At 41.8% G+C, this 26,281-nt stretch overlaps 1 protein-coding gene across 2 annotated transcripts; it reads right to left on the bottom strand.

Moving 5' to 3' along the window:
- Window positions 1-550: 550 nt before the first annotated feature.
- spock2 (SPARC (osteonectin), cwcv and kazal like domains proteoglycan 2) lies at window positions 551-24,968 on the bottom strand. Of its 2 annotated transcripts, XM_028423527.1 has the most exons (11): window positions 24,686-24,968; window positions 12,730-12,738; window positions 12,154-12,199; window positions 6,353-6,467; window positions 5,907-6,012; window positions 4,807-4,915; window positions 4,551-4,685; window positions 3,980-4,198; window positions 3,537-3,599; window positions 2,611-2,742; window positions 551-1,518 (listed from the first exon to the last, which is right to left on the bottom strand). In XM_028423527.1, the coding sequence occupies exons 1-11, from the start codon at window positions 24,872-24,874 to the stop codon at window positions 1,373-1,375; spliced, it is 1,269 nt and encodes a 422-aa protein (XP_028279328.1). In that variant the 5' UTR covers window positions 24,875-24,968; the 3' UTR covers window positions 551-1,372. The 2 variants fall into 2 exon arrangements, with proteins under 2 accessions (XP_028279328.1, XP_028279329.1); XM_028423528.1 differs by lacking the exon at window positions 12,730-12,738.
- Between the last annotated feature and the right edge of the window lie 1,313 nt (window positions 24,969-26,281).

Genomic DNA, 26,281 nt, shown 5'->3' with positions numbered 1-26,281 from the left:
AGAAACGTGAAACTGAGAAATGACATTTCAGAGGATTGGTTACTGTCAGTTTTTTTACAATGCTAAGGCCAGCTTTGTGGGGCTGAAGTCCCGAGGACGTGCATACATTGTGACATACTGAAAGGTTTCCATTTCACTGTTCACAGACTGAATAGTTCACAGCACAGAGGCTTGAGCAATATCCCAAGGAGGCTGAGGAGAGAGAGGTTTCTATAGGCATTGTGCTGGTAGAAATGCTGATATGCAGACCTGGGTCTGTATCTCATTTCTGCTGGTTTCCCAAAGCTATAAGCCACACTTCACTGCAGAGCAAGGGAAGGTAGCAGCAGACGTGAGCTGACAATATGATCTGATCCTCACAGAGCAGGTCACACAGCACAGAGATTTATGTGTTTGGAACACAAACTTTATAAAGGCATTCCTGTTGAATATTAAGGAGAATTCAACTTATCACAATCTACCTGTAAAGCAGCAGGATTTAAGTAATAAATCTGCTGAATCTGAGAATCTGACAGGGAGTGAAATGATAAATAGCACTCATACTCAGATGTACGGTGGCCTGCTGGGCCACAAAATCAGTTGATTTTATTTTTTAATAAACACGATAATTGATTCACATTATGATACGATGTACACTTGTCGACTAAGCAGAACTCTGCTAGTATTTCAAGGCATTGATTACGGGACTAATAGGTGACATTCTGCCTTCTGATACACACATTATATACAAGCTAAAGAGTGATGCGTGAGAAACTTGTTCTGAATAAGTCATGAATGAGACAGAGCACTACTGTCACATACTAGCCGAAGCGTATGACATAAAAAAAAAAAACTCAAAGGGTGCTTTTCAGTACTCCTAATGTGGCTTCCTCACTTCACTTCCCTAACATTTAAACTGATTGTCTAAATGTTGTCGATGTTCGAACATAAAAGATAAAGGAGGCCAATTCGGAGCATTGAAATGCACCCAGTCCATTTTTTATATGCAAGCACATGAGAAGCACCTGCAGCCTGATAACGTCTCCATTATGCATCTCACATAGATCAAAAGACAAACAACAGAAGAGAACAAAGATTCACAAGTATGAAGGACAAAATTCATGACTCCAGACCCACAGTTTCCTTAATAGTGATATCCCCCCCCCCTCCCCCACCCATTTTAAGAACATCCTGTAACATTAAATACTCCCATAACATCTTCACCCTTGCAGCTTATGGACCCCTCTGAGCCGGTGTTGATCTGAGTGTGAGCACCTTCCATCACGTCCATCTCTTAGGATCTGTACATGTGTGTGTCTGTCTGTGTGTGACTGTGTGTGTTTAGGACCGTCAAAATGCTCCTGTAGAGAGGTTGGATTACACCGTTGGCCCTTTACCAGATATATCCCCCGTCGTCTACCTCTCCCACCTCTCCCTCCTCCTCTTCAGCCTCCTCAGCAGTCTCCTCAGCTTCTTTCTCCTCCTCATCCTCCCATCCTACCCCGCTGCCAAAGTCTCCTGAATATGTCATTTCATAATCTGCAGAAAGATGGAGAAAAAAAACATGCAGGGATGCAGGAAGATTAAATTATCCACTCCGGTCATCTTGCAGATGGTTAAAATTTTGCTCATGCATGTCTCAACTTTCACTGATTTCTTCCTATACCACTGAGAAATGCTGAGTTTAATTTAAAAACATTGATGGCAACGATGAAAAAAAGAATAGGGGCATGTGTTTGACTTTGTCTGGATTTTAATAGCTATTTCAAAACCTTGCCAGGGGAACCATTCTTATCAGGTGCAGGTTCAGTCCAACCAGCCCTCATTTATCTTGAAAGCCTTTTCTCAAAGCGACAAGCGGGCGCTTTAGAATGCAAATGACTCTGGACACATGAATGTGGCACTGGTCCCTGCAGTGAGTTATGTTGCAGTGGGTCTCAGTGCTGTAACATAAAAGAAGCCTTGTGTAGTATCCATGTAGCCTACTCTAAAAAAAAAAAGGCTGGGTCACTCTGATCAGCAGAGGCAGGCTGCTGGCTCACAGGTTGGGCGGGTTTGACCTATTAGTGGATTAAAAACTGTTACCAAGTACAATACGGGTCGGAGATACTGTCTGAAAAAGATGCTCACTTTTTCTGAGCATCAGAAATGAGTCCACCATTTTCAATCACACAGCCACCAAATCTAGTACACCCAACATTATGACAGGTTCATGGGATTATTCGTGTAATATTTACATTAATAAGCTGCTTTAATGGATTTTTAATCACATTGCTATCAGATCTTCAACTCTCGTAAAAACAGTAGGCTATCTAAATAAACACTCAATGTCATGCCAGTTTTATTGTATAATCCATAGTATTAGCTGTTAAATTGTGTTATGTAAGTTAGTTCAAGAGTCAAACAGGCTATTGTGGGGCCTGGTGTGGTAACCTGGTTAGCCAGGGCAGCCTAAGTCACTGATGTGTTCATTTGTTTGGGTCTTTGACCCAGCACTATGTAACTAAAAGTGGGTTATTTTTAACCCACCAATTTTTAGAGTGATGCGGGCCATGTGGTGTAGAAGTGAGCCGACCTCCTTGTTGCTTTCAGCCTTTATGGTCAGATTCTGTTTATGTGTTGACAGCTTACCGCAGTCTGGCTTGCCACGAATCCTAGACCCAGCCACTTCACCTCCGCTTTGATCAACACACCAGCACTCTCCCCTGTCACACTGCTGCTTCCTGTAGTAGCCATCTTCGTCGCAGCTAGGAATGAATCGACCTGGCATTCACACACACACACACACACACAGATAGATCAGAGATATTAGCTTACACTATATACCCTATAATCTCCCCAAACCCAATAAAGGAAACAGCAGGCGCCTGCATCATCACACGTGGCACTGAGCCCAAGTGAGGGTGTAATGCATGCAGCATATGTGGCAGCCAATTCCATATTCTATGAATACAAATATGCTCAAAGAGCACGATACAGAGGAACGAGCACAAAGTCAGCAGACTGCAGTATGTTGGTGTTGTGTGTGTGAGGGGGTGGCTGGATAATCATCATATTGTGACGAAGACTGAATTCTGGGGGGATTCTTCAAGGTAAATGTAGCTTTTCATCACGTCCTTCAGAGATGGATGGATGTGTTTAATATATCAAATGGTATTTTTTTTGTAGCTGTAATACAAGTGAGATGGGTCACAACAGAACTGTCCACCCAGTGTTTCAGGGAACATCTGAGTGTCGAGCTGGCACGCTGCCTCCTTCGCTCGCCGCTCTGTGTCCTTGGAGAGTCCTGACTCAGAGCACAGTCAGCTAGCCAAAATCTGCAGTGTGCCCATGCACACAGACACACACACAAACACACATATTCACCCACTTACACATACATGTAAAACAGACTGATGGCTGCTTTCCTTTGCCGTCTGTCGGCATCAAGTTATAATCCACAAGACTGATCAGGATTTAATCCCCACCTCCTGCTTGTCATCTGCTCCATGAAACCCTCAACCAAGAAAGACAGATCTAATTAGGATCAAATGAGAAATGAGAAGTCAGATACCTACCGAACTTTCTCTTTCCGCCATCTAGTACTTGGATCCTCTCAAGTTCAGCCAGACAGGGAGGTTCTTTAAAGAACAGGACGTTGTTTTTACAAGAGAAAATAAAAGCACGATTAGTCATGGAACAGAGAAAAGCACCAGCAGAAACATGACTGGAGATAATAACAATTTAAATTCTGTATTATCGGTTTTTGCTTGGCTGGTTGGATGGCACGCTCAGTCTTTGAGAGCTGTGGGACAACTAGGCTGTCAACAAACAGCATGGATGTTTTTAGTGCCTTGTGGCAACCATTTCACCCCATAGGGGGACGAGTAGCACATCACAGAAGCTTTTGCACCTGAGGCCAGAAAAACACCTTGAAGTTTGAATGATCACACCAAGGGAAAAATGTCAGCACACACACATACACAGCCTGCAGCCGTCACATCAGCCTCACAGTACTCACTCTCTCTCCAAAAGCAGAGGCACCACTCAGCAGTGGAGACCTTGCCGTCCCTGTAGGAGTCGCATGAGTTGAAGAAGGGCCGAATGCAGACCTCGTATTTGTCCAGATTGATGGCAGCCAGCTCAGCTTGATCCAGGTACAGGTCGCTGTTGGTGTCCAGCTTGGAAAACATCCAGCCGATGGAGTCCTTGCAGCTGGCCACCAGGCTCCTGTCCAGCACTGCCAACACAATGACAGACAAACAATCATTTTTTATCAGGAGGCAGCTGCATAAACACAAAATAAATCAATGCCAGAAATATCTTCCAATGCAAATTATGCCTCCAGTTTCAACAACAAAAAACCATATTGCTTATATAAACACTATGTTCTTATACAACTCATGGCTACCAGAGAGAGACAAAGGTGAACTGCAGCTTTGGCTGGTTAGCTTAGGCTGTAACTACTGTTTAATCTCAGCTGCAACAACTCCTTTAGTGGCTTCTTTATATTCCTGTAGCATTCCTGTAGCCACAGCATTGAGCCACTCTCTTCGTCTTGTAGTTGGGATTCATTAAGTGGAAGCTCTAACCTGACGTGGTGCTGGCTGCAGTGGCTCTAGCCCCGGGCTTGCTGTTGTTGTTCTGCTTGGCATTGCTCTGCAGTAGCTGGAACCAGTCCCTCAGACGCTCTCCGAGATCAGCCAGATCCTGTCCGGTGCAGCTCTCTGTGTAGGCCAGAGGGAGAGAAAGAATATGATATGTGCTTGAGTGAATGCATGAGAATAAAAACACAGACAGGAGGCCTGATGATACAAGCGAGTTAATGTTGCTGCTGTGTGTTCCTACCATGTTTACTGTCCTTGGATGTAGGTGCAGCAGTTGGACAAGGACACAGACCAGAACACTTCAGAGTAAGGTCCTTCCCTGTAAGACATGCCTGCTGCTCCAGTTTGCACTGCGTCACACAATCATTAAGACACACACACACACACGGCAGTGACATCGACAAGGGGACACAAAGGTGAAGTAAAATGAGTTATTGCTGCAACACAGATCAAATATTCATGAGGTGACCGACTGTAAGCCTTAATTTAAATCTTAGACTGCGCTTCCCAGACTCTGCTTGTACACAAGGTCAGGAATAGTGATCCAAAAGACAAAGCATTAATCAATAAACACATGGGATTCTGTCACCACAAGCCACCAATTGGTCCTTCTGAGGCCATATATCATAGCTCTTTGTCTCAGCTTTTCCCTTGAGAGGGCCTCTGCACACTGCTCAGCTCATAATGTGCGAAGTGTGTCCTATTCCTGACTGCACACCCCGTTTAGTTAACACCTACAAATTTAAAAAAAAAAAAAATAGGTGTGAGTGAATGTACCTCCTGTTCACCTATGCTGGGTACAATGTGTCAGGCCTTTTTATTCACACGACACGTAGGATTTCTTAACATGTATTACAGAACATATGTGATGTCGGTTTAACACTAACAGGAGCATAATTTTCACCTCTCAGACCTCCACCTACATATGCCAATTATTTCTAGCTTTCCAACAGGTCCAGCAGTTCAGGAGCATAAAGTGTTAATATAATTTACACAGTTGAGTTCTATATAAATGTTTACAATTGTCACAAATGAAGAAATTGTCTGTAGTGACCAAAAAATGTAATTTGCGTCAGGCTGTTTATTTTTAATGGTGCCCTGAAGTGGCCATTTGAGGAACTGCAGTTTTTGGCACTTCCACACTAACACCATGTCCTGGTTCAAATCTACCTTCATGATGAAGTTTACAGTAAACTGTTCATCTAGAGAATGATATGAATATTTACCCTAACCCTACCCTTCATCATCAATGTTATATTCACTACATAGAATGACAAAAAAAACTACAAAAACCAAAAACACTATGTCTGAATGTATTTCCCTGCCCCTGCTTCAGCGTACCTTTGAGGCGTAGTTATGTCCATCCGATCCGCACACAGGCCCGGTGGAGGAGATGGGGCAGGGCTGACAGTTTCCATCAGGAGACCTGAGAGTGGGCTGCTTCAGTCTGCAGGACAGATGACACACAAATACTTCAGCCTCACTAAGCCCAGCTGAGACAGCAACCGCTGTGCTAATTCAGAGAGTACAGACACAGCAACCTGAGGTAAAGGACCAAACAGCCCTCCTCCAGGTTGTCGGAATGTATTAGTTTATCATAAAACAGCAGGTTGTCGTATTACACTAGTGCACAAACAGGCTTTATCATTACCGCTGTGGCCGAATAGGGAAACAACACTCCAGAGTGTGAGCTTGGTTATGTTGACCTCATCTTGAGGGTTTGTGCACTTAGGGAATTAGTCAGTTCTTGCCCAGGGGCTAGTTGAGTTGTGCGCACACGCACTCACCTGTGTTCCAGTTTCTTGCGGTGGACGCACACAGCTCTCTGGTAGCCCTGGGCGACGCACACCTTGTGACGGCTACACTTAACCTTTTGACAAGGGTCCTTGGTGGTGTCTACATCTGGGAAACAAATTAGAAAATAAGGTGTTTACAGCAGTATCCTCACTGCAAATCATCCTACCCCAAGTCTCAAATCCCAAACCTCTCCGTTCTACTGGCTCAGCGTAACCCGAGAGTCCGTCTAAATTACTCGAGCTGTGCAGAACTGTTGGTCTTGCACTGTTGCAAATATGCACTGAGGGGCGTTCTGTGATTTATTTGGGGGGAAGAAAGAAATGATTGAACATGAAAATTGCAAGATTTTCCAACAGGATGAAGCAGATTAGTTTCTGTTTCTGATGTAGCTGCAACTTTTTGTTTTGTTTAATCATCTCTCAGATCATTTCATTCTATTTGCAGCTCAGTGGCTTCTTTAAATTTTAAACAACGCTCCTGATGATGTGGGATAAAGCCTGAACAGTTAGCTCACTCTGCTCCGTCCATCACATTCTTTGTTAGTTGCTATTAGAGAACTGTGTGTCAGCAACTGACACACACTCATATGTCACTGCTGTCTGTTCCTAGCAGGTCTCCCAGAGCTCGATGTCACCCTCTATTCCCTTAACTACATTCTTTATTCACAGGCGCTACCCATCAGTACAGTACACAGGAATGTTTGCATGCCACAACCTAAATCATGCATTCCCTCATCTCCTGCTCTTACTGTATCCTGCTTTATAGCAGCACTATAATTTAGCAGGCAGGCTTAGGATTTCCTCTCTTGTCCTCTCTGGTGGCTGAATACATTGATGCTGCCTACATCACAGGATTATTGAAGCAAACTGACAGATATCTGATTTGAGAAGCAAATCCAAAACAATACCCCCCCTCCCTCCCTCTGTCATGGCTGAGCTGGTTGTATAACTGACTGACTGCTCCGCTGCTGGGGAGAAACAGTGAGGCTCAGAGGCCTTAATGCCCAGATGCTGACTCCTCATCCATTTAGACTGTCAACAGTACAGCCTTATTCTCTGGTTGCCCCCCTTCATCCCAGTTGGCTTTGATTGTGAGGAGTATCTCAGTATATCACACCCACATCTCTGGAGCCTTTCTTACTCTTGCTCTCTTCTCGACTCTCTCCCTCTTTTGTCACTGCCCGCCTTTCTTTTCCACGCAGGTTTGATGTTTCACATCTAATTCACAGTGGTGCAGCAGCCAAGTCCACCTGCTCTGACACGAAGGACAAGGTAGCTTATGTAGTAATGGGCACACATCACAGGAGGAAGGGCGGCTTTTGCTGTTCTTTGAAGCGACAGTTGCGCCAAAGAACTGCAAAGAAGCAGCACACAATCAAAGCAGAGATGATCTTTCCTTCTAATAACAAGACATTTGTAAATAAATCTCGTCGGGAGTGAGCAGCTACAATGCTGGCAAGGCGTTGTGTTGTGAGTACAGAAGCATAAGGTGGCTCCCTGAGCCTCATGTTAACTTAACAGGCTTCCACGGATTAAAGCAGTGCCTGCAATGATGACGTTTCCATAGCAACAGGCTCTTCGTGGTCTGGGAATCATTTCTGGGTTGACTGTGATTTGCAGCTCAATCTGGTGTTTCTGAGAACTCTCTCCCTCTCTGTGTCTTTACCTCCCTGTTGTGCAGTCATGTTTATCACTCCACCTTTCTTCCACCTTCTCCACATTCCTTTGTCATGTTAAGACATCCTCATTCCCTGCCTGCCTGTGTGCTCCTTCCTTTCATCCACTCCCCTATAGAAACCACCTACATCCCATTTTTACTTTTCAAAAATCTCTCCTTATTAAACTAATGCCTTCAGCAGTAAAACCTCTCCTAATTAGGCTCCCTACGCTTCAGTGTAATCCAATCCAGATTTGCACGAGGTTTATCCCTGCAGATTGAGGATAACAGAAGCAGAGCTCAGACCACATCCTCATCATCAGCCCTCTTATCTACTGTTTACACACTCAGTCTCTAATCAGGGCTTTTTGTCTTCTAGGTAACAGTGCAGCCGGCCGTGTCTCTGTTCAGAACACTTGTCTTTAAATTAAAATCAACAAATAAGGATATAAATACTCTCTCTATTTTATAGGCAACAGCAAACAACATTATGGAAATTATGGATGTTAGATTTACACACTACTATCATGTCTGATTTACTACATTATATTTTCCCATTTTTAATATTGCTATTAAAATCAGTTCCTGCATATCGTTACATTCTTAAACTAAGCTAGTTTCTTAAGCACACATTTTGGTGAGAAAGAATATTTGTATTTTCCCGAAGTGCCAAACTTCCACATTAACACTAAATATGTTGATTACCGCGGATTGTATATCCTTAAAAGCATACACAGTGTATGTAAAGGGGAGTAATAACAGAGAAATAGCTAACATTTAATCCACATTGAGGATTTATTTTCCCAGTGAGGTTACAGAATGTTACTTAGAGAGGAGATTCAGGAGCAAGAGGATGATGTAAGGCATCTCTTAAAAAGATTAACTTTAAATACAAGGGGAGGTTGACTCCCCTGTGGAGTCAAGAGTAACATACTAAGCCCTTCATGGCCTTGGAATTTGATAGAAGCAACCCCAGGTGGAGGCAGAGCAGTGTGACACTGGACAAATTTGTGGAGTGTGATGGTGAGAAGGGGAGCCCCTGGAGGATTGTAGAGAATGTTTTTTGGAGGTTGTAGTGCAGGGACAGGACGTGTACAGCATGTACAAAGAGCTGGGCAGATTCCCTGGTGGAGGTAAGTTTGCAGAATATTGTGAACATGTATCTTACAATAAAAATACAGACGCAAGTCTAGTGTAAGACACTGAGTGGCAATTTACAATGTGCAAACTATTGAAGCACCAATATATGTCACTACAGTCTCAAAAGCTATTAAACTAAGTGAAGTGTACATTCAGCATGTTTTTCTATCTCCTTACTATCTGCCATTGATCACTCAGCTGGCTCCTGGAAATCGAGGGTGCACACGTGGGAGCTGTATGCAATCACTTGAGTGCGTTTGCACATACGTGCGCATATACACTTGTTTGCTCATACAAGTCCTAATGACATCTGTTTGCCTGCTGTGTTTACCGTCCTCAGAGCGAGGTGATACAATCAGGTGCTGGATTGATGAATCGACTGCAGAAATCAACTACAAATTACCCTGACCTCTCTCTGGCTCTGCACAGTGCTGACTGGAGTGGAGTCAGACGCTGCCGTGCCTGAATGCAAATTTCCACTTCGGCCTGTTTGTCGGCATTAAGGGTCTGTGTGTTAGGGAATGTTGACAGCTCCAATGCTCTGTCTTCCTCTGCATGGCAGTGGATCGGTCGGAGCTGCCTGGCTGAGAAATGAGGCCTGCAGGCACACAGCTCCGGAGTAGAGACATCACACTGATTTAGTGATGTCTCAGAGGGACAAATCTCCTCTTTTCCCTCCTTCACTTCATTAGGCCACTCATAAAGGAAGGCAGATCAATGGAGGGAGATAGCACACTCACGCCAAAATGAGAGAAAAGGAAATGGATAGATGAAGGGCTTTATGCTGAAATGAAAGTGATGAAGTTCACCCGACAACCTGAGGCATGAATTTAAAACTATTTCACAGACACATATACCACATATGATGCCATACATCACATTTTATACAAAATAATTTACAATCATGATGTCATCAAAGCTGGGAAGCTTTTTCTGATTTGTGTGGTAACCAGCATAAAGGTGCATTACCATCTTTGACAAAGGTTGATCCTTAATAAAATGTACTGGATTAAGGTAAGTGTATTGTCAACATAATATTAATATTTCATTTCTAAATACCATAGCTATTAATATATTGATGTATTGCAGGTTTGTGATTCTGGTATTCTGTTGTCTGCTATTTCAGGGGACTGCTGCCGTGCAGAACTGATCCCTGCTCATTGCAAACGGTAGACTGGTACATTTTGTTTTTAATCAGCATTTGGTGTAAAAAATTATCTTTGCCTTTAAAGTCACTGTGTCTGGGTTTTAATATGGTTAGAAAGAAAATTATAAAATTCCCTTAGAATTGGCATGAAAACAAGAAAACAAGAATCATAAGGTTTCGAATCAAAACGTTTGAACCGTATCTTCTCAACAAGATAGTGAACAGAAATTTCACACTGCTGTATAAAGCTGTGTTTTACATACTAATTGTAAACATGGACCCCCCTGGGCTCTTCAAATGATCTGCTTCTTGCGAGCAAACTGCTTCCTCTTTACAGATGAACACTTATATGATCCTATCATTCTCTTACAGACTAACTTGCTTTCAGCTTACAGTCCACAATTTCCTCATCACCAAGCTGCCATGGATTTGGCAGGAATAATGTCAGCTGCTTTACATTAAATCAAGGCATATTAGCTCCCACCCCTGTCTCAATGTCTCCTCATGCTTTTACGACTCTCTCTGGCCTTTCATTGCAAACCATAATTAGTCCTTCATTAAGCCCATGGAAATTGCTCTAATCGACTGTGCCATTCAGTTGACTTCATTTAAGCTGCAAATCAAGTGACAGTGGTTGAGGACACGACTCCTGTGTCATGACTTCATCTGGCAAAGGCTCAATTAAAGCTGGAGTTACAGCAGCAGTCGAGGAGGAGACCTCGCCTCCTGCTCGAGTGCAAAGACAGGAAAAGGAGGAAGCAGAGGGAAAGTGGTGATGGGTTGAAGTCGTGCCAATGTTTTGCATCTCCTGGGAGAGGCACATCAGAGGCACTCGAGCAGATAAAACAGAGCGCTAACATCTTTCAACCTTTTCACTGAGGAACCACTGCACAAGTGTGGACAGCAGGCGTCTGACACCAGAATACAAACAGCAAACATGCGCAGTGCTGTCTAATAAGATGAACCGCTGACAGTCTGGGAGGCAGCATCACAGTTCAAATACAGGCCACTGACGCAGCCCCTGCTACAGAACATGCTAATGACATTCAGTCTCAATAAATCTTGCGGCTTTGCTTTCATCACATCAGCATGCATCGCAGGCTGCTGGATAGATTTTGTGGCCTGTATGTATAGATTTGTGCCTCAACCCTGAATGCATAATGACACACTTTAAACACTGAAAAACATTTTTTGCAAGCTCATAAATTCTCAGATTATACAGAGCCTGGGAGGCGTCATGAACAAATTCTTGCTCCCAATTAAGTCTCTGCTCAGGGGTCGCATGGAAATCAGCAATATTGCGTAATGCACGATCCCTGTTGACTAAACTACTCTTTATTATTTGTTGTTTATAGTTAGAATGAATATGATTCTATTTGAAGTTGGTGAATATGACTCTGACTTTTTCTGATACATTTATGACCCTTTACATACAGGCCTAACGATCTGTGACAGTGAGGAACACACAGCGATGCTTGAACAACAGATGAGAGACTGATTAAATGTGAACGCTACTTCTGCAGCTGGCTCATGACCTGCAGCATCCAGTTTCTTGCCTGATGGACGAGAGGAGCTCGTTGTGCAGTCCAAGCATAGAATCACATTTTATCCAAACATGTCTAACTAAAATGGACCAAGGTTAAAGAATTACTTATACTAGAGTAAAAAAAATGTATTGTGTTAATAAATGTTCATGATCATTCATTTTAATGCACTTGCTTCAGGAGTAAGACACAAATATCCTACATATAGTAGGCCTACATTGACCTGTATTAACATCCAACAAGGCACTGGCTTTAAAAGACTTAACTGCCTACACAGCCAGAAAGAAACAAAATAAAGACTTACTGTCATTAGAAGCTTGATTTTCATCCCAGGTACGCACATAATCGTCCTGCAGAAGGAAAACAATGATTTATTAGCAGCTGCAGAAAAAGAGGATTTGTGTAATTCACACTGAGAGCACAGTGTGGATGATAGTGTAAGGTATGAGCATTCTGTCATTATCACAGAGGAGAGGTAATGTAGTTTACATTGTCACTGCGCACTGATTATAATGTGTACATTAGCATGATAATTAGCTAAGTGAGTTACACCGGGGACAGTGGCTATATATTCTGTATGGAAATGAGCTTAACAACTCTGCAGCCTCTGCCTATATGAGAGACATATGGATGATGGGGGCGAGCTGCCTTTTAAGTGCTCTAACTTTCCCCCCATTTAATTAAAACATTAATCGTTCTAATTAAAATGGCCATGTTGAAGGAGATGTTGGAAAAAGACAGAGAGGGGAGAAGATGGATGGAGAAGCAAAGATAAAGACACACACACACACAAAAAGACATGGAAATGAGTCATGAATGGAAAAAGACATCGTACAAAGGCAGCCAGAGGAGGGTTGTAGAAAAAGTGAAGAGAACTGACCTCTACCTCCTGGTGAAATGACAGCAAAAGGAGAGAAAAGAGCCAATATTAGTGAAGGAGAAAAGTGTAATTTTAGATACAGTATATTAAGCTTTATTCAATGACATTTTAAAGTCACAATAAAGACTTTCAACGTTTATTATAAAGCGCATAAAAGCTTAGTTCTTTCTGCAATATTAAGCATTCATGATGAAATAACTGTCAGGCTTAGCAACAAAAACAGTGCATAGAGCTTATATGCACAAGTGGACAGTGCTAAATAGAAATGTCAATGGCCACTAAGACAACATCATGTGATCACTCAAAACACTTGATTGGTTATCAAGGACACATTTAAATAAATGCATTTTGTACTGCACACATATTCTCCCCAACAACCAAAATATTCCAGAAGAACTCCCTTCTGCTTAAAGTCAGTTATTGTCATTGACCTGAAACTGGAAACAGCGGTGGCACCGGTGTGTCACAGGGGACTTCTGCATTGCCCAGAAGCTGAAGTCACAGCTCAGAGTGTCCAACAGAGGATACTATCAACCAAATGTCACACATCACAATGACAGCAGGAACCGTTGTGTTGAAGACTAAAGGGCACACACTGCTTTACTTCAAGAAAAATCAAGTGTTAAATAGCATACACTGTAAAATAGACCAAGGATGGTGATGAAATAAAGGTGCAAATGAATTAAATGAGGCGCATCTATGATTAGATCCGCTCGAAACAAAACTGAATCCAACAAGAAAATGGTGCAGATGCAGTAAAGCTTTTCAAGCATATTGCCATGTCTAAAATAATAAGCATGAGTCATTTGAGGATATATTTACAATCAACCTCCTCCCCTCCTTATAGCGATGACTTACTCATCACCGTAAACATTTACTGTACGGGAAGCGTGTGCCAAACGGCTCCCCGAAAGGCGATAAATCCTGACACAGCACGTGAAATAAGCAGGGCTCGTTAAAGTGGGGACCTTCTTTTTTTGACCCTCACAGTTTTATTTCACAGAGGTAAATATTTTCATCACTGGCAAGGACCCGCCGCTTGTGTGTTGAAACTGCATCCTCTAAGGCTGCGGCGCCGAGCTCATTTCCCCTCCTCAATGACAGGAGAATCACTTCAAGTAAACTGCCCTGCGTCTGGATCTTAACTCAACGCTCCAGCTCAATGCTTCGTGAATGATTGTCAGTTATGTAGTTTAACCTTGAGTCACGCATTAGCATGGCAAGACCTCAAACCGTTTATGACCTGGTCATTAATCTGATGCCTCCCATGTCTCCTTTATTGATGCTTCAGCTCCTGCATTATTTAGCAGCCTTTCTCTATTTGTGTTTCTGCCAGAACCGATGAGGGAAGTGTCCTGCTGCGGTGACAGCACTGGAAATCAATGTCTTCATAAAAGAGAGGCTGCAGAAAATGTATTTAAGGAAAATAAATTCTCCTTAGTGCGCAATGACAGCGAACATGAAACATGTAGAAGGAAGATAAATAGACTGACACCTTTTTACACAGAAGTTATCAGAGGAAGCATGGCACGAGTTGAAAACGTTCAGCTGTATCCAGGAGCTCTGTGATCCAGCTGATAACATCAGAAAGATCCCCTCTTGTTAAGCTTACCCTTGACATCAAACATGGCAGAATGTGCAGCACAATGCTGATTGACAGATCACAATCCCTTATATCTGTCAGGATGATCACAGCTGGCGAGCGTGTCCACTAAAAAAAAAAAATTGGGTTCAGCTCAAGAGGAACAGCACAGTGTCACGGACATGTCTGGGAAAAAAAAGAAGGTGAACGCGCAAGAGCGAACAGGAAGATGGTCGAAGTGAACGTGTCTATCTGTCAAATCATGTGTGTGACTGACAGGTGTTTCTGGGTAAATGTCAGCTGTCAAATGCAGCTCACTGTGCTCACTGAGGGGTTTGTTCATGCTGAGTGCAGAGTGCATCTCAACCTCGTCAGCTACAAAGGACACAGTCATAACACCCTACTGCTGGAGATCTGCACCAGATGAAGGCGCATACTTGACCTTTTCTCGCAATTATGGTTAGTATCAGCCTCACAGAGCTACAGTGTGTACACACACACTCTGTATAAATGAAGGCCCCGGGGATGTACACACAACAACAAAATAATATCAGTTCGTCTCCCCTTTTTATGCACGACACTGAACACAACCTTTGTACTAGACATCAAGGGGGCTCCATTCTGTTCCAGACCACCTCCAATTTTTCCATTATGATGAGTCCCATCCTGAATTCCAAGCAATCATGTACACAATCATGTTCTTAATTAGACATATTATATGTTTTTATGCTCTCCTGGTGAAGATAGGCTGATGTAAACATGTTTTGCGCAGTTTTTCAGAGAGGGTGGTCCTAAAAAGATATAGATTTCCTCTAACAAAAGAGACAAGTGCGCTAACAAATCCTGACAAATGAGTGTGATCAGACCCTGAGGTCCTTCTGTGCCACTCAACAGTAAAGGTCCCACATATGTGATGTTAATCTCCCTCCAGACTTTATCGAGGGATGGGCTGGGTGCCCAAGGAAGGCTCCCTCCTCATCCTCTTTTCAGTCAACTCAACAAGACAGAAGGCTTTGAGCAAACACAAGAACCCCTTCAAGATGTGAGTCATTGAGAGTTGGGGGGGAGACAAAGAGGCTGACCATGTACAATGAGATTTCCCTCAGAGATGGAAACATCGGTTAGATGTTCAGCAAACATGCACGTCCTAATTTCAGCTTTAAAAAGACTTGTGGCGTTCAGTGCAACTGAATATAGATATAACAGTACAAGACATTCATGCCCTCGTGTTTTGTTCTACGTCAATAACATGTTGTGTACTCTAGAAGCACACTCTGTTGGATACTGCTATTGTATAAAACCCCCAACAGCGTCGTGTCACCTTCGTCCACCAACAGACTCACACAAAGACTCAGAGAAGCTGTTCACAGCCTCTCAGCTTGGGTTTAGACATCATATGCAAGAAGGTGCCTGAGATGAAACAAAGCCCACCCGCCCCAAACAATATTCTCATTTTATATGTTCTGCCCTTATCTTCATGCACACAGAGCTACAGGGCATGAGAATGCAGCCTGCTGCTGATCTGTATTTATGCATGCACACAGCCAGGACTCTCTGAGCCAATGCTTCAGGATTGCAGAACATAGGCAGAGCATCAACTGCTGAAATGCTGGTATGCTCACATGATGGAGAGAGGCTTATGTAAGACAGCGGGGAAGACTGGGTGAGTAAAAAGGTGAAGCAGAGGTTACGTGGTGTAAGTAAGTGGTTGAAATGTAGAGACAGCAGAAAAAGGCAAAACGCGATTCCTTTGCATTTTGTTTTATTTCTTCTTTTAGTTGAACAATCTGACCTCCACCCAGCCATTCTTCAAACACCATGGTCCATCAGGGTCATGGTAGTAACAAGAAATGCCCTGGCTCTCTGCAACATGCTTGAGCTCATCCACAGTCACTCCCAGGCCAGCAAGAGATCATCCCTCCAGCAAGTTATGGATTAGCCCTGTGGCCTACTCCCAGCTGGCTATTCCGAGCAGATCTCTAAGGCAATGCATCCAGGAGGCATCCATCCTGTGCCAAAGCACCTCAGCTTTCAATATGACTCCAATGAGCATTGTCTCATGTAGTCATACAATTGTTTGACATGTGTCTACAGTGTTAAAACTAAACTACACCTAAAACATACTGCTACCCTTTACCTGGATGGAGCAGGCTACATGGGCGTGTCTAGGGAAGTGTAGCATGTGCCACCCCTGTAATCTGATTGGCCACCTCACTCAGAGGGGGAATTTTGACTTGAATGCATGCAGTGAAGAGTGATAGTGCTCAGCAAAACAAACATTTTCTTTGTAGCAGTGACCAGTAAATAACAACATTGTTATTGTTGTTACAACAAGTCTCAGGACCAGAAGTTGATGGTCTACTGCTCCTGAAAAACGTTAGTAATTCCTCTGTCGTGTTACGCTTCTGTGTTGTGACGAGATATGCTAGGATCGGTGCTAATGGCTAATGTCAGCTACATAAATATATGCCTATTAAAATATCTTTTTGTTAGATGTATTTTGATGTGAATGTTGTTAATTGATATTACAGAAAGCATGAAAAGAAATAAAATATTCAGGAATTCTTCTAAAGAAAGAAATCTAAATGATCGGAGTAGGACAGAGCAGCTAGCATAGACCAGTGTCAGTCCAAGGATAGCATAGCAGCTAGCTTCAAAATATAAACCCTCAGCAGCAAGAGCCTCCAGCTTCTATACTCCTGGGTATGTAAGTAAACATTGTGCTAGTTCCAACGGGATATAACAGTATTTGCGTTGTATAATCTTTACGTTTCATACATTTTTTCATTTCGTTTTGTGCAATCGCGTGTGACCAAGTAGAAAAAACTTCAAAGCCCATGATTCTTTGCACTCAGTTCAGTTCATTGATTGGCTGTCGCGCCAACATGGCAGGAGTTTCTTGAATCGCTCTATAATGTTTTGAGCGTCGCAGACGGCAGGAGTTTTTCTGATGACAGGTGAATACACTGAATACTGAAAGCTTCTAATCAATAAATGACGGCTTTAAAAATAGGCTTTAACTGACATATTTGTTACTGTGTTGTGTTCTTCATATTATTTACTACGTGATCACTACTCTTATCATGTACTGCTCTGTGATTGTCTTCAATATTAAGATTAAGATTGTTTGAATAAGCTAAAATATGATGAAATTCTTATTATAATCTTTATTGCTTGTCAATCTCAGATCCTGACTGACAGTGAGGAGCAGCCAAGAGTCTCTGCAGGCCCAGGGGGATCCAGAGAGAGCAGTGATCTGGCGGCCCTTAATGCTCCAAAAGGACCTCATGGACAAGGTCTAACCATTTAACACATTTAAATTCGGTAGGCACTTGTATTTTGTGGCAGAATTATTTATGTGTATTGGTTCAATGTGGACTTTTTATGTAGCCTTACATATAGCTTCTATTACTTCTGTTTTGAAGTATTTGTGGCACTTTTTGCTTTTGAAATTTTATGTGGCGCTTTACATTTTATTATTTATGAATAAAGAATATGTTTTCTAAATATATATTACAATTGGTGCTTCTGTTTTGCAGGTTTTGATACCTGAAAATTGTTATTTCCATTTTAATTAAGCTATAGTTTGTTGCCAAATCATCACATCATGAAGCGTTCAACTCTTTTGGTGTCCTCCATACCACTGAGCCTTGGGTGCCACCCACGTGCCACCCATGTGCCACCGCAGTGAAAAAAAAGTTGACTGCTTAAATTAAAAGATCCTCAAAGGTTGTAGCGATTGAAGCTCCTTGCAAATCCAGACTATAGTCAGTGTCACTATATAACCTAATCCGATCCAGGTTGCATTAAAAACATTTAGTAATATTTTAAACATTTCCTTCCTCTGCAGTGAATAGATGGGAGTTCTATTTCTATCTGTAGGCATACTTTAAAGATGAATAACCATACTGTCTGCAGTGCACCTCTACTTAGATGAGTAATGTCCTTCATGCTGTAGAGGGTAGAGAAAATGTATTATGTCTGCCTCTAATGTAGATATTGTGAAATATACACAGAACTCCCATTCCTCATTGAAGAAAAGGCTCTAATGTCACTCTTCACGCTCAAGTAGAGACGAGTGACGTCAGGAACACTGTGACAGCGAAGGATGAATAAAAGGTCAAATACAAAGCGCGGCTGAAAATTGCACTCAATTATGTAAACGGTGAATTGCTCTTTCCGTTTCGCTGGATATGTTTTCAACAGTACGGAACAAAAAAATCGTCTGGTTTCAAAAAAAAATTCTGATGCAGTGTTTTGAGTTCTCAAATGCTTGTGCTTAGTCTTTGTTATGTGTACACACACAGAAAAGATAAAAGACGTGCTTAACACGCACAGACGCAGCTATAAAAAAATCACACTTAGTCCACAAAGTCTCTGTGCACTCATACCAGGCCTGTACGCACTGTCTCTAAATAAAACCAACCCCAGTGCCTTTTCAGGGCCCTGTAGGGAATAAGAAAACTCACAGGAGAATCTGGTACAAACAGCGAAAACCTTCACACTTCACTGAAAACACCGAGCTCTACTGAAAAAAAAACAGACTTGTGCAACAATGGAAAATCGATGAAGTTGCCAGGGTAAGAGCTACAGGAAGGATAAGAATCAGCCAATGATTTGAGACAGGGGAGACTGAAACAATGCAATCGAATAAAAGTCACAGCCAGATCAACAGTCAACAGGACTGAAGCTGGGCTTCCATTCTGTCATTTCTGGTGCTTAAAGAGTTCAGTCATTGAGCTCACTCGAAATCCATACAAGAAAAGACATTCTACATGCTGTAAATTGTCACAGTATAGCACTCAATAATAAATAATAATACTCGGGAACACAGGTATAGACTGTGAATAGGAGAGGCCAAACCGTCTGTAATGCCACACATACAGAAGGTAGGTTGCCTCCCTGACTCGACCTGTTCTGTTGAGGTTGAGGCTGTGAGGTTGATTATAGTGAATATTTTCTCAGCAGGCCCTCTTTTGGGAATGGCCTTCACTCAGAGACAGGTACTGCCACTTAAGCGTAAATGTTAGTTTTAAAAGGAAACATGTTTGATTTATGACTTAAAGAAACTGAAAAGCAACATACACTCTCACAATACAACACAGTGCCTGTGTGCCTGAGACTTCATCAGGAAACGAATGCTTAAGTCCTGTTTTGCACAAGTATTTTATAAGAACTTGCTGATTCAAACTAATTTGGAGGTTTCACTGCTGAAAATGACTGAGCTGTTTGCTGTATTTTTCCAACTGCAGGACACTGCTTGTATCCCACAAAGAGCTCATTACAGGCAGATTTCTGAATGTCAGGTGTTCTCTGCAGCAAACAACCTATTTGGCATTCAGACTCCCAGGTGTATACAGTGTAGAAGGAGGGATGTTAAATGCTTGCAGGTAGAGATTTCTGGCATCTGTAAGGATACATGTTGCAGAAAAGCATGTGTGTTTCTGGATGAAGATGTATTCTATTTGTTACCCACTATATCCTCTAAGTAATGTAAAATGTATGACACTTCTCTGCTGTTAGTAAACCTGTCTCTGCAGCACCTGTGCCCTTCAGCTGTGGCTATTGCACTGCTGGTCGAAGCAGCTGTACTCAGGCATGAGGAAAGGCTATTTCCCCTCCTTCTGCTCAATTACAGCCCACCTAGGCCTCTGGTCTCTGGCCAACACAGCACACAGAGCACCAGTAGCTCATCTAAACCCTGAACAAGCAGACCACCTCTCCTGGAACAGTTAGACTTAGGACTGCATGGCCACAGAGCTCTCTGAATGTTTTCGCCCCAGAGAGAATCTGGACAGCGACAAGGAACGACTTATGCCAGAACAAAGCATGACTAGATAGTCTAATGGATTTCTGATAAGCCGCTATCATCATTCGAGGCATTAATGCATCAGAATCAGTCTGTTCTGACATCAGAGAGTGCGGAGTAGTTGAGATGAGCGAGAGGAAAGCCAGACTGAGAAGGTTGTGATAATTTATTGTTCGTTTGGATCTTTAATGGAGCATTTGGCTCCACTTTTACAAATGCCATTATCCTCTATTATTTTTTGCATGCCACAGTGAAATGATAAAAAGGAGCACTAAAGAGAGCGCCCACCATCACGGAGTTAAAGTTACAGCCTGTAGAAAGTGCATGAAAGAGTACAGGAAAGCCCAGATAAACCTGTTGTCCAATGTTCTCTAAGAGAACATAACATCAAATCACAACAAGAACTGTCAAGATCTGCTGCAAGGGCTTCCACCATTCTGCATATTCAGTCCACTGACATGCACAAGGGATGTGGATTCTTTCTTTGTGCTAGGACAGAGCATTTTCTGCTTATTAAAAATGAAGTGAATGGATAACAGGTGCAGGCTGCATCAGTACTGGGTGGTCCAGAGCATACATTTTTAAGATAAGGGTATACAGACTGCACATGATAGGAGAGGAGAAAGCAGAGAAAATGAGAAAAGTATTAAACAGAAACCGCCTCATAAACACTGAGCTCTTTCTGCTGTGTTTGTGCTGGCACACTTGATGGATGCCAACAATAAAAAGCCTGCTTCTGCGTGAGCCTGCATGCCTATGTCCTGATGATCATCCTTTTTCTAGGCACAGTTTATCTTATATCAACATCGGAACAATTTCAGGGCTTGATGATTTCATGGACAGTATCATTTTTACGAGTGAAGTTGAGCAAAAAATTGAATTTAGTGGTGATCTGCCTTCAAGTAGACATACCAAATTAAATCAACTATGCATAAAATGCAGCAGGCTCCAGCCATTTGATTTCATATTGGAATGAAAACAGACAGTGCCTCAACTGATGACCTCTTCTCAGTTCATATCTAATTGTCCCTATAATTGAGTCTGATTTTAGTGAATAGAACAATTTGTTCTCAGTGAGTTATTTTTATGATCATATCTGTGATATTTATTTGATAAATAGTTGAATTAAAATGATCAAAAACAGATACGGTATCTATGTATTCGGTTCCAGGTATATTAAGTTAATGTTCTAACCAGCTACCTGCAGGTCATTCTTCATGTAATACAACTAAGATGAATCCATGTAGTGTCTCATCTGCTGTCAGTTGGACATGACAGGAAGTAGCTGCTGCACAGGCTGACATTCTGCTATTGTTTCTAGCATACAGATTCTCCAGCAGCCAACCGGATAAAGTTAAGTGGTCTCAGCTTGCTGTGGAAATGAGGAATCCCAACACAGTCGCAACCCATTATGTGAAATAATCACATGCAACAAATCCTCCAGTTATTTCATGGAACTATCACTATTTTTCGCAAACATGTACCGTATGTAACCATATGAGGTTGGAGGGTGTCAGCCTGCATGAAATAACACATCAATTTAATAGGTAGAAAAAAGTGCAGCAGGCCCACAACACAATTCCAATTAAAATGCATTAGATTGAAATGTACTGTGCACAAAACAATGAGTTCAAAATTGAGTTATTGTTGTGAGACTGGGTTAGAAATCCAGTGCTCTGTATGAAACTGTGTAAAAGAGTGAGCTGCAGCAAGCGGGGATCTGTCCTAAAAGAAAATCTAGCCCGCTGGTTCTAAACACATCGGACTACATCTGACTCCAGCAGACCGTGGGAGTTCAAAGACTGCTGCATCTTTGTTTTCACAGAGTTCTGGCTTCGCAGCGGAGTTTGGGATGCTACTACTTAGACAAACAAGCTCAAAACGCTTCATGCCAACAAAAATGCAGCACTACGCTAGTGTGTATCCATTGGATACGCTAGTGTGTATCCAATGGATCCAATGGATACACACTAGCGGATACAAACTTTGATGGATACTATCCATCAAACATTACTATATGTATATGTCATTATTCTGCTATGTATGAACCCTTTGAGTAAGTAAAGATGATATATTTACATTACATCGTGGTAAAAGACAACAGGACAACAATACATTAAATTGTACTTTTGAATTAAAGATGACTAATTTCTCATAAATCTGAGCCAGGTTAAAATAATAAATCTGTGTTCAGTTACCCTGATTGTCTTCCTGTTCCCCAGCTTGGCTTTTTTTTTTGCTCAGGATTTGGTGCATTAGTGGAATGAAATGTTGAGTGCACCTGTCGGATTAAAGGATTGAAGGTATTCCATTCTATTATTTGTTGACTGTAACTGTTAAATCTAATCGCCTTGTCTTCCTGTGAAATAGATTGAAGTGCAGAGCTGCTTTTTATTAGAAGTGAAAGAGCCTCTTATCTGGATTCTGTTTTTACATTCAGTGAAGGAACGCATGAAATATTTACAGCGCGCTTTCTGCAGCCTATGTATTGTGTACGTCGATGAGTGTGAGGGTTTGCTTGCCTCTGTGAGTGTGCGTGCATGTTTGTGTACATGCAAAAAGAGACAGTGATAAGAGTTCGTCTTTCATGTGCAGCTTTGATTTTTGCTTTCCAACGTTGGATTAATATTCAGCATTCAGCTCTCAGAGGACTGTGCAAGTCAACATCAATTTGTGTAATCTGAACACCTATAACTGTGTCATCGGCAGTAATTACAACCCAGAGACTGAACTGCTCATTTTCCATGTTTTTCTTCAGCTCAAAGACCAACATAAAGCTCTGACAATTAAATGCCTGCTACACTCCATTCTCATTAATAACTCTGAAACAATGCTGCTTATTTCTGCTGTGAACGTTCACAGTTTTTTAATGATATAATAGGATATTTCCAGTTATTCCTCCACCCTGAAGCAGGACTGGAGTGAGGGGATAAAGTCATCAAACTCCTAGTGATACATGCTCCATCTCAACACCATAACACAGAGGCTGCTGTTGCTAAGGCAGCGAGCTGATATCAAAGTGGTTTCTATTGGCGATTCCCTCGGGAGGTTCAGTGGTTCGCTTCTCTGATGTTTCTCCTGTCATCATCATCATCATCATCATCATCATCATCATCATCATCACCGGAGACACTGCTGCTTTTTAACATGTGTACACACACACACAAAGACCAGATCACACTTATTGACTCTAAACCTGATCACGTCTGTATGCATATGATCATTACCCTTGGGAGTGATGATCATAAAAGAGACGCAGTCTGTGCTGTGCAGCAGCATTGATGTTAAATCGAAGGGAAGCGGTGGAAAGCAAGAGGAAGTGACATCTTCACACCAGATGGCAAACACTTAAGCAAACTCTTTAGATCTTAGGAGGTGCTACACGTTGAAATGTTGTGATTTTATTTTTTGCAAAACAATAATATGTAACAATCTAAAAATGCATCTGCACCCAGCCAGTTATAATCCCACAATAATTCGGACCTAATCTTTGCATGCCCGCTATTTGATTACCTTACCTAATTCTCCCGCAGACATACTCTTTAAGTAATCACAGTCAAACTGGTCTAGCCCCAGGAGGGACGGCTGCCAATTTTCGCACAGGTTCACTTTTTGTCTTCAGGGACGACAAAAAGTGAACCTGTCTGATTTAAGATCAGGAAAAAACACCACAATCTGTCTCTGAAGGCTCATCTCCTCCTCCTCCTCCTTCTCAGATGAACGCTCAAGTTGCACTGCTCACGTTTCAGATCCAATAATGATACCTGTCACGTGCCTGCACGATGGATCAATTAAAACCCAATTAACGGGAGTCATATGGAACATAATCCTACTGTCCAAATCCTGTTGGGATCATTAGTAATCATTTCACAGAGCCGGAGGGCAAGACTACACATTCACAGACACATGCAATATATCACCGTGCATATACCCTGTGGGCTTCAATCAATCCCTGCAACCCAGTTCAGTCTGTTCAGTAGGTGAATATATGCACATCAATCAATCACTCCCGCTCTGCTCTAATTGCTTAATTCTCTTGTTTGTTAGATCTCCTGAGACGAGTCTGGAAACACATCTGAGGTAACCCATAATAAGGTCAGTGTGATGAAATAGGTCCATATACTGCTGTGCAAGTGGGACTAAAACAATATTTCCATGTAGGCTATATATATAGGGATCTTACACCAAATGCAGTAAGAATTATAAGAGGGAGGAAGTTTTCTGATATCACTTTTGGGTGAATTTTACAGTGAAGTGATAGTAAAGCTTCTAAATTTTATCTTGTAATTGTAAAAACAACAACAATAATCAAGTTAAAGATGTAAATGGAGATAACCAAAGAATATACATTTGTGCATATAAGCTCTTTTATCTAATTATGACATTGTAAATATACGTAGTCTACCAGCCCATTTAACTCGTTTATGTGTGTTTACGTTTCAACGTCACCAAGTTTGTGTGTCATCCAGCTTTAAACAAAAAAGTGTCACAACAACTATTTCCCCCGTTTTAACGGCCTTGTGTGTTCGTACCGCATTAGCGCGCACCACTCAATCAACACTTACATCTCTGAAGCGATTCCAGTGCTTGATTTTGCGGCTGTACTGTGAAATGGTGGACAGCCACTGCTCGTCTTCCATGAAATTCCCCGTTTTTTCCGCGTCTTTGACGCTCTTCACGTCGGTCTGGAAGGAAGAGCCCGCAAGCATCACCAGCGGGACGAGAAGGCACACCGTATCCGTGAATCCCACCATGGTTGCGGACAATAAAGCCAACACACAAACACACACACAGCGCACGGACCGGCTGCTGGCTTTTCTCTGCTCTACTGGGAGGAGGAGGAGGAGAAGGATGCTGAGGCTGGATTGAAACTACCACCTGATTAGCCCGTAGGATGAGAGAGGGAGGGAGAGAGAGAGAGGAGGAGAGCGAGGGAGGGAGGAAGGAAGAGAGAGAGAGACGGAGAGAGGAAGAGCGAGGAGGAGGAGAGAGAGGGGGAGGGAGGGAGAAAGAGAGGAGGAGAGAGAGAGAGAGGGAGAAAGAGAGAGGGGAAGAGATTCAGTTCTTTCTTGATGCTCCTGGGGGACATCACTATGTTGTGTGGAGTGTTGTTGCTGTTTACAAGCTGCGAGTTCACGTGTCATGTGACTTCCTGAACCATAACAGCTAACTCAGACATGACATATATTTTTGTAAAGTTACTGGTTATTTCTATAATTAATAATGCAAATAGACTAACTTTAAATACATTTCTGAACTTTTAAATACACATCTGAGAGCTACAGCCTTTTGGTTTGTGAGTTAGTTTTCCTGCTAGCTATAGAGAAGGTATAACTTCTTGGTGGCCATTTTGTACAAGAATGAGTAACCAAACAAAGAAAAGACAAAATATTTTATGAGACACTTTCATGTAGTTTATAGCTGTATTTTCTCTTTAAATGTGCTGTGTTAAATAATAATAATTTAATGGTGTGTTCTGTAATCTGGGGTGAAATACATTTTTAAAGAACCTCACACATCAGTGTAAACATGAAATAATCAGTCCTCCAACAGTAAGATGTTGAGAGATGTGTGCCAATTTTCCAGATTTCATTAAAATGACATTAGACTGAGAGGCACCATGTGACCTCTCATTTACAAAGGTTATATGCTGCTTATTTATTTATAATGTTTAATGAAACAGCTTGAAGGTCCACTAATTTGGGCTTTTTCCAGAAGTCCTTAATCATGTCACAGTGAATTACGTTTGCTTAGTTGTCAGGAAGATCTCTTGACACTCCAGCAATCAGATCCTGTTAATCAAAATATGCAGAATAAACTTAGACATTTTTTTTTTAAATTCTGTATATCCACATGATTGTAATAATTCCCGAATCGATCAATCGATCCATCAGTTGGCAGATTTATTTTTTGTTTAAGTGAAAAAAAAAATATAATAATTACATATTACATATATATATTACATATATATATATATATATATTGAAATGTAATTATTATATTTATATTTATATTTATTAATTCCACTGCTGAATACCTTGACTTTTTACAAAAACAAATCTGCAGATCTTGTAATGTAATCTTGCTATATAGTAATTCATGTTCTTACAGTAATTTTACAATCACCATTGTACATAGATTATCATCATTTAAAATGATGA

This window comes from Parambassis ranga, chromosome 15 (assembly GCF_900634625.1).
Source record: "Parambassis ranga chromosome 15, fParRan2.1, whole genome shotgun sequence".
NCBI lineage: Eukaryota > Metazoa > Chordata > Actinopteri > Ambassidae > Parambassis > Parambassis ranga.
Note: the sequence above shows the minus strand (reverse complement) of the source record. Positions and strands in the feature narration are given on the sequence as shown.

What these genes read in the sequence shown, in the direction of transcription:
- spock2 (XM_028423527.1), bottom strand. Translation starts at nt 24,874, where the DNA reads ATGGTGGGATTCACGGATACGGTGTGCCTTCTCGTCCCGCTGGTGATG. An exon ending in GACATAACTACGCCTCAAAG is followed by an intron (nt 4,916 to 5,906) that starts GTACGCTGAAGC and finishes TGTGTGACGCAG; the next exon opens with TGCAAACTGGAGCAGCAGGC. An exon ending in ATCCAAGGACAGTAAACATG is followed by an intron (nt 4,686 to 4,806) that starts GTAGGAACACAC and finishes TGGCCTACACAG; the next exon opens with AGAGCTGCACCGGACAGGAT.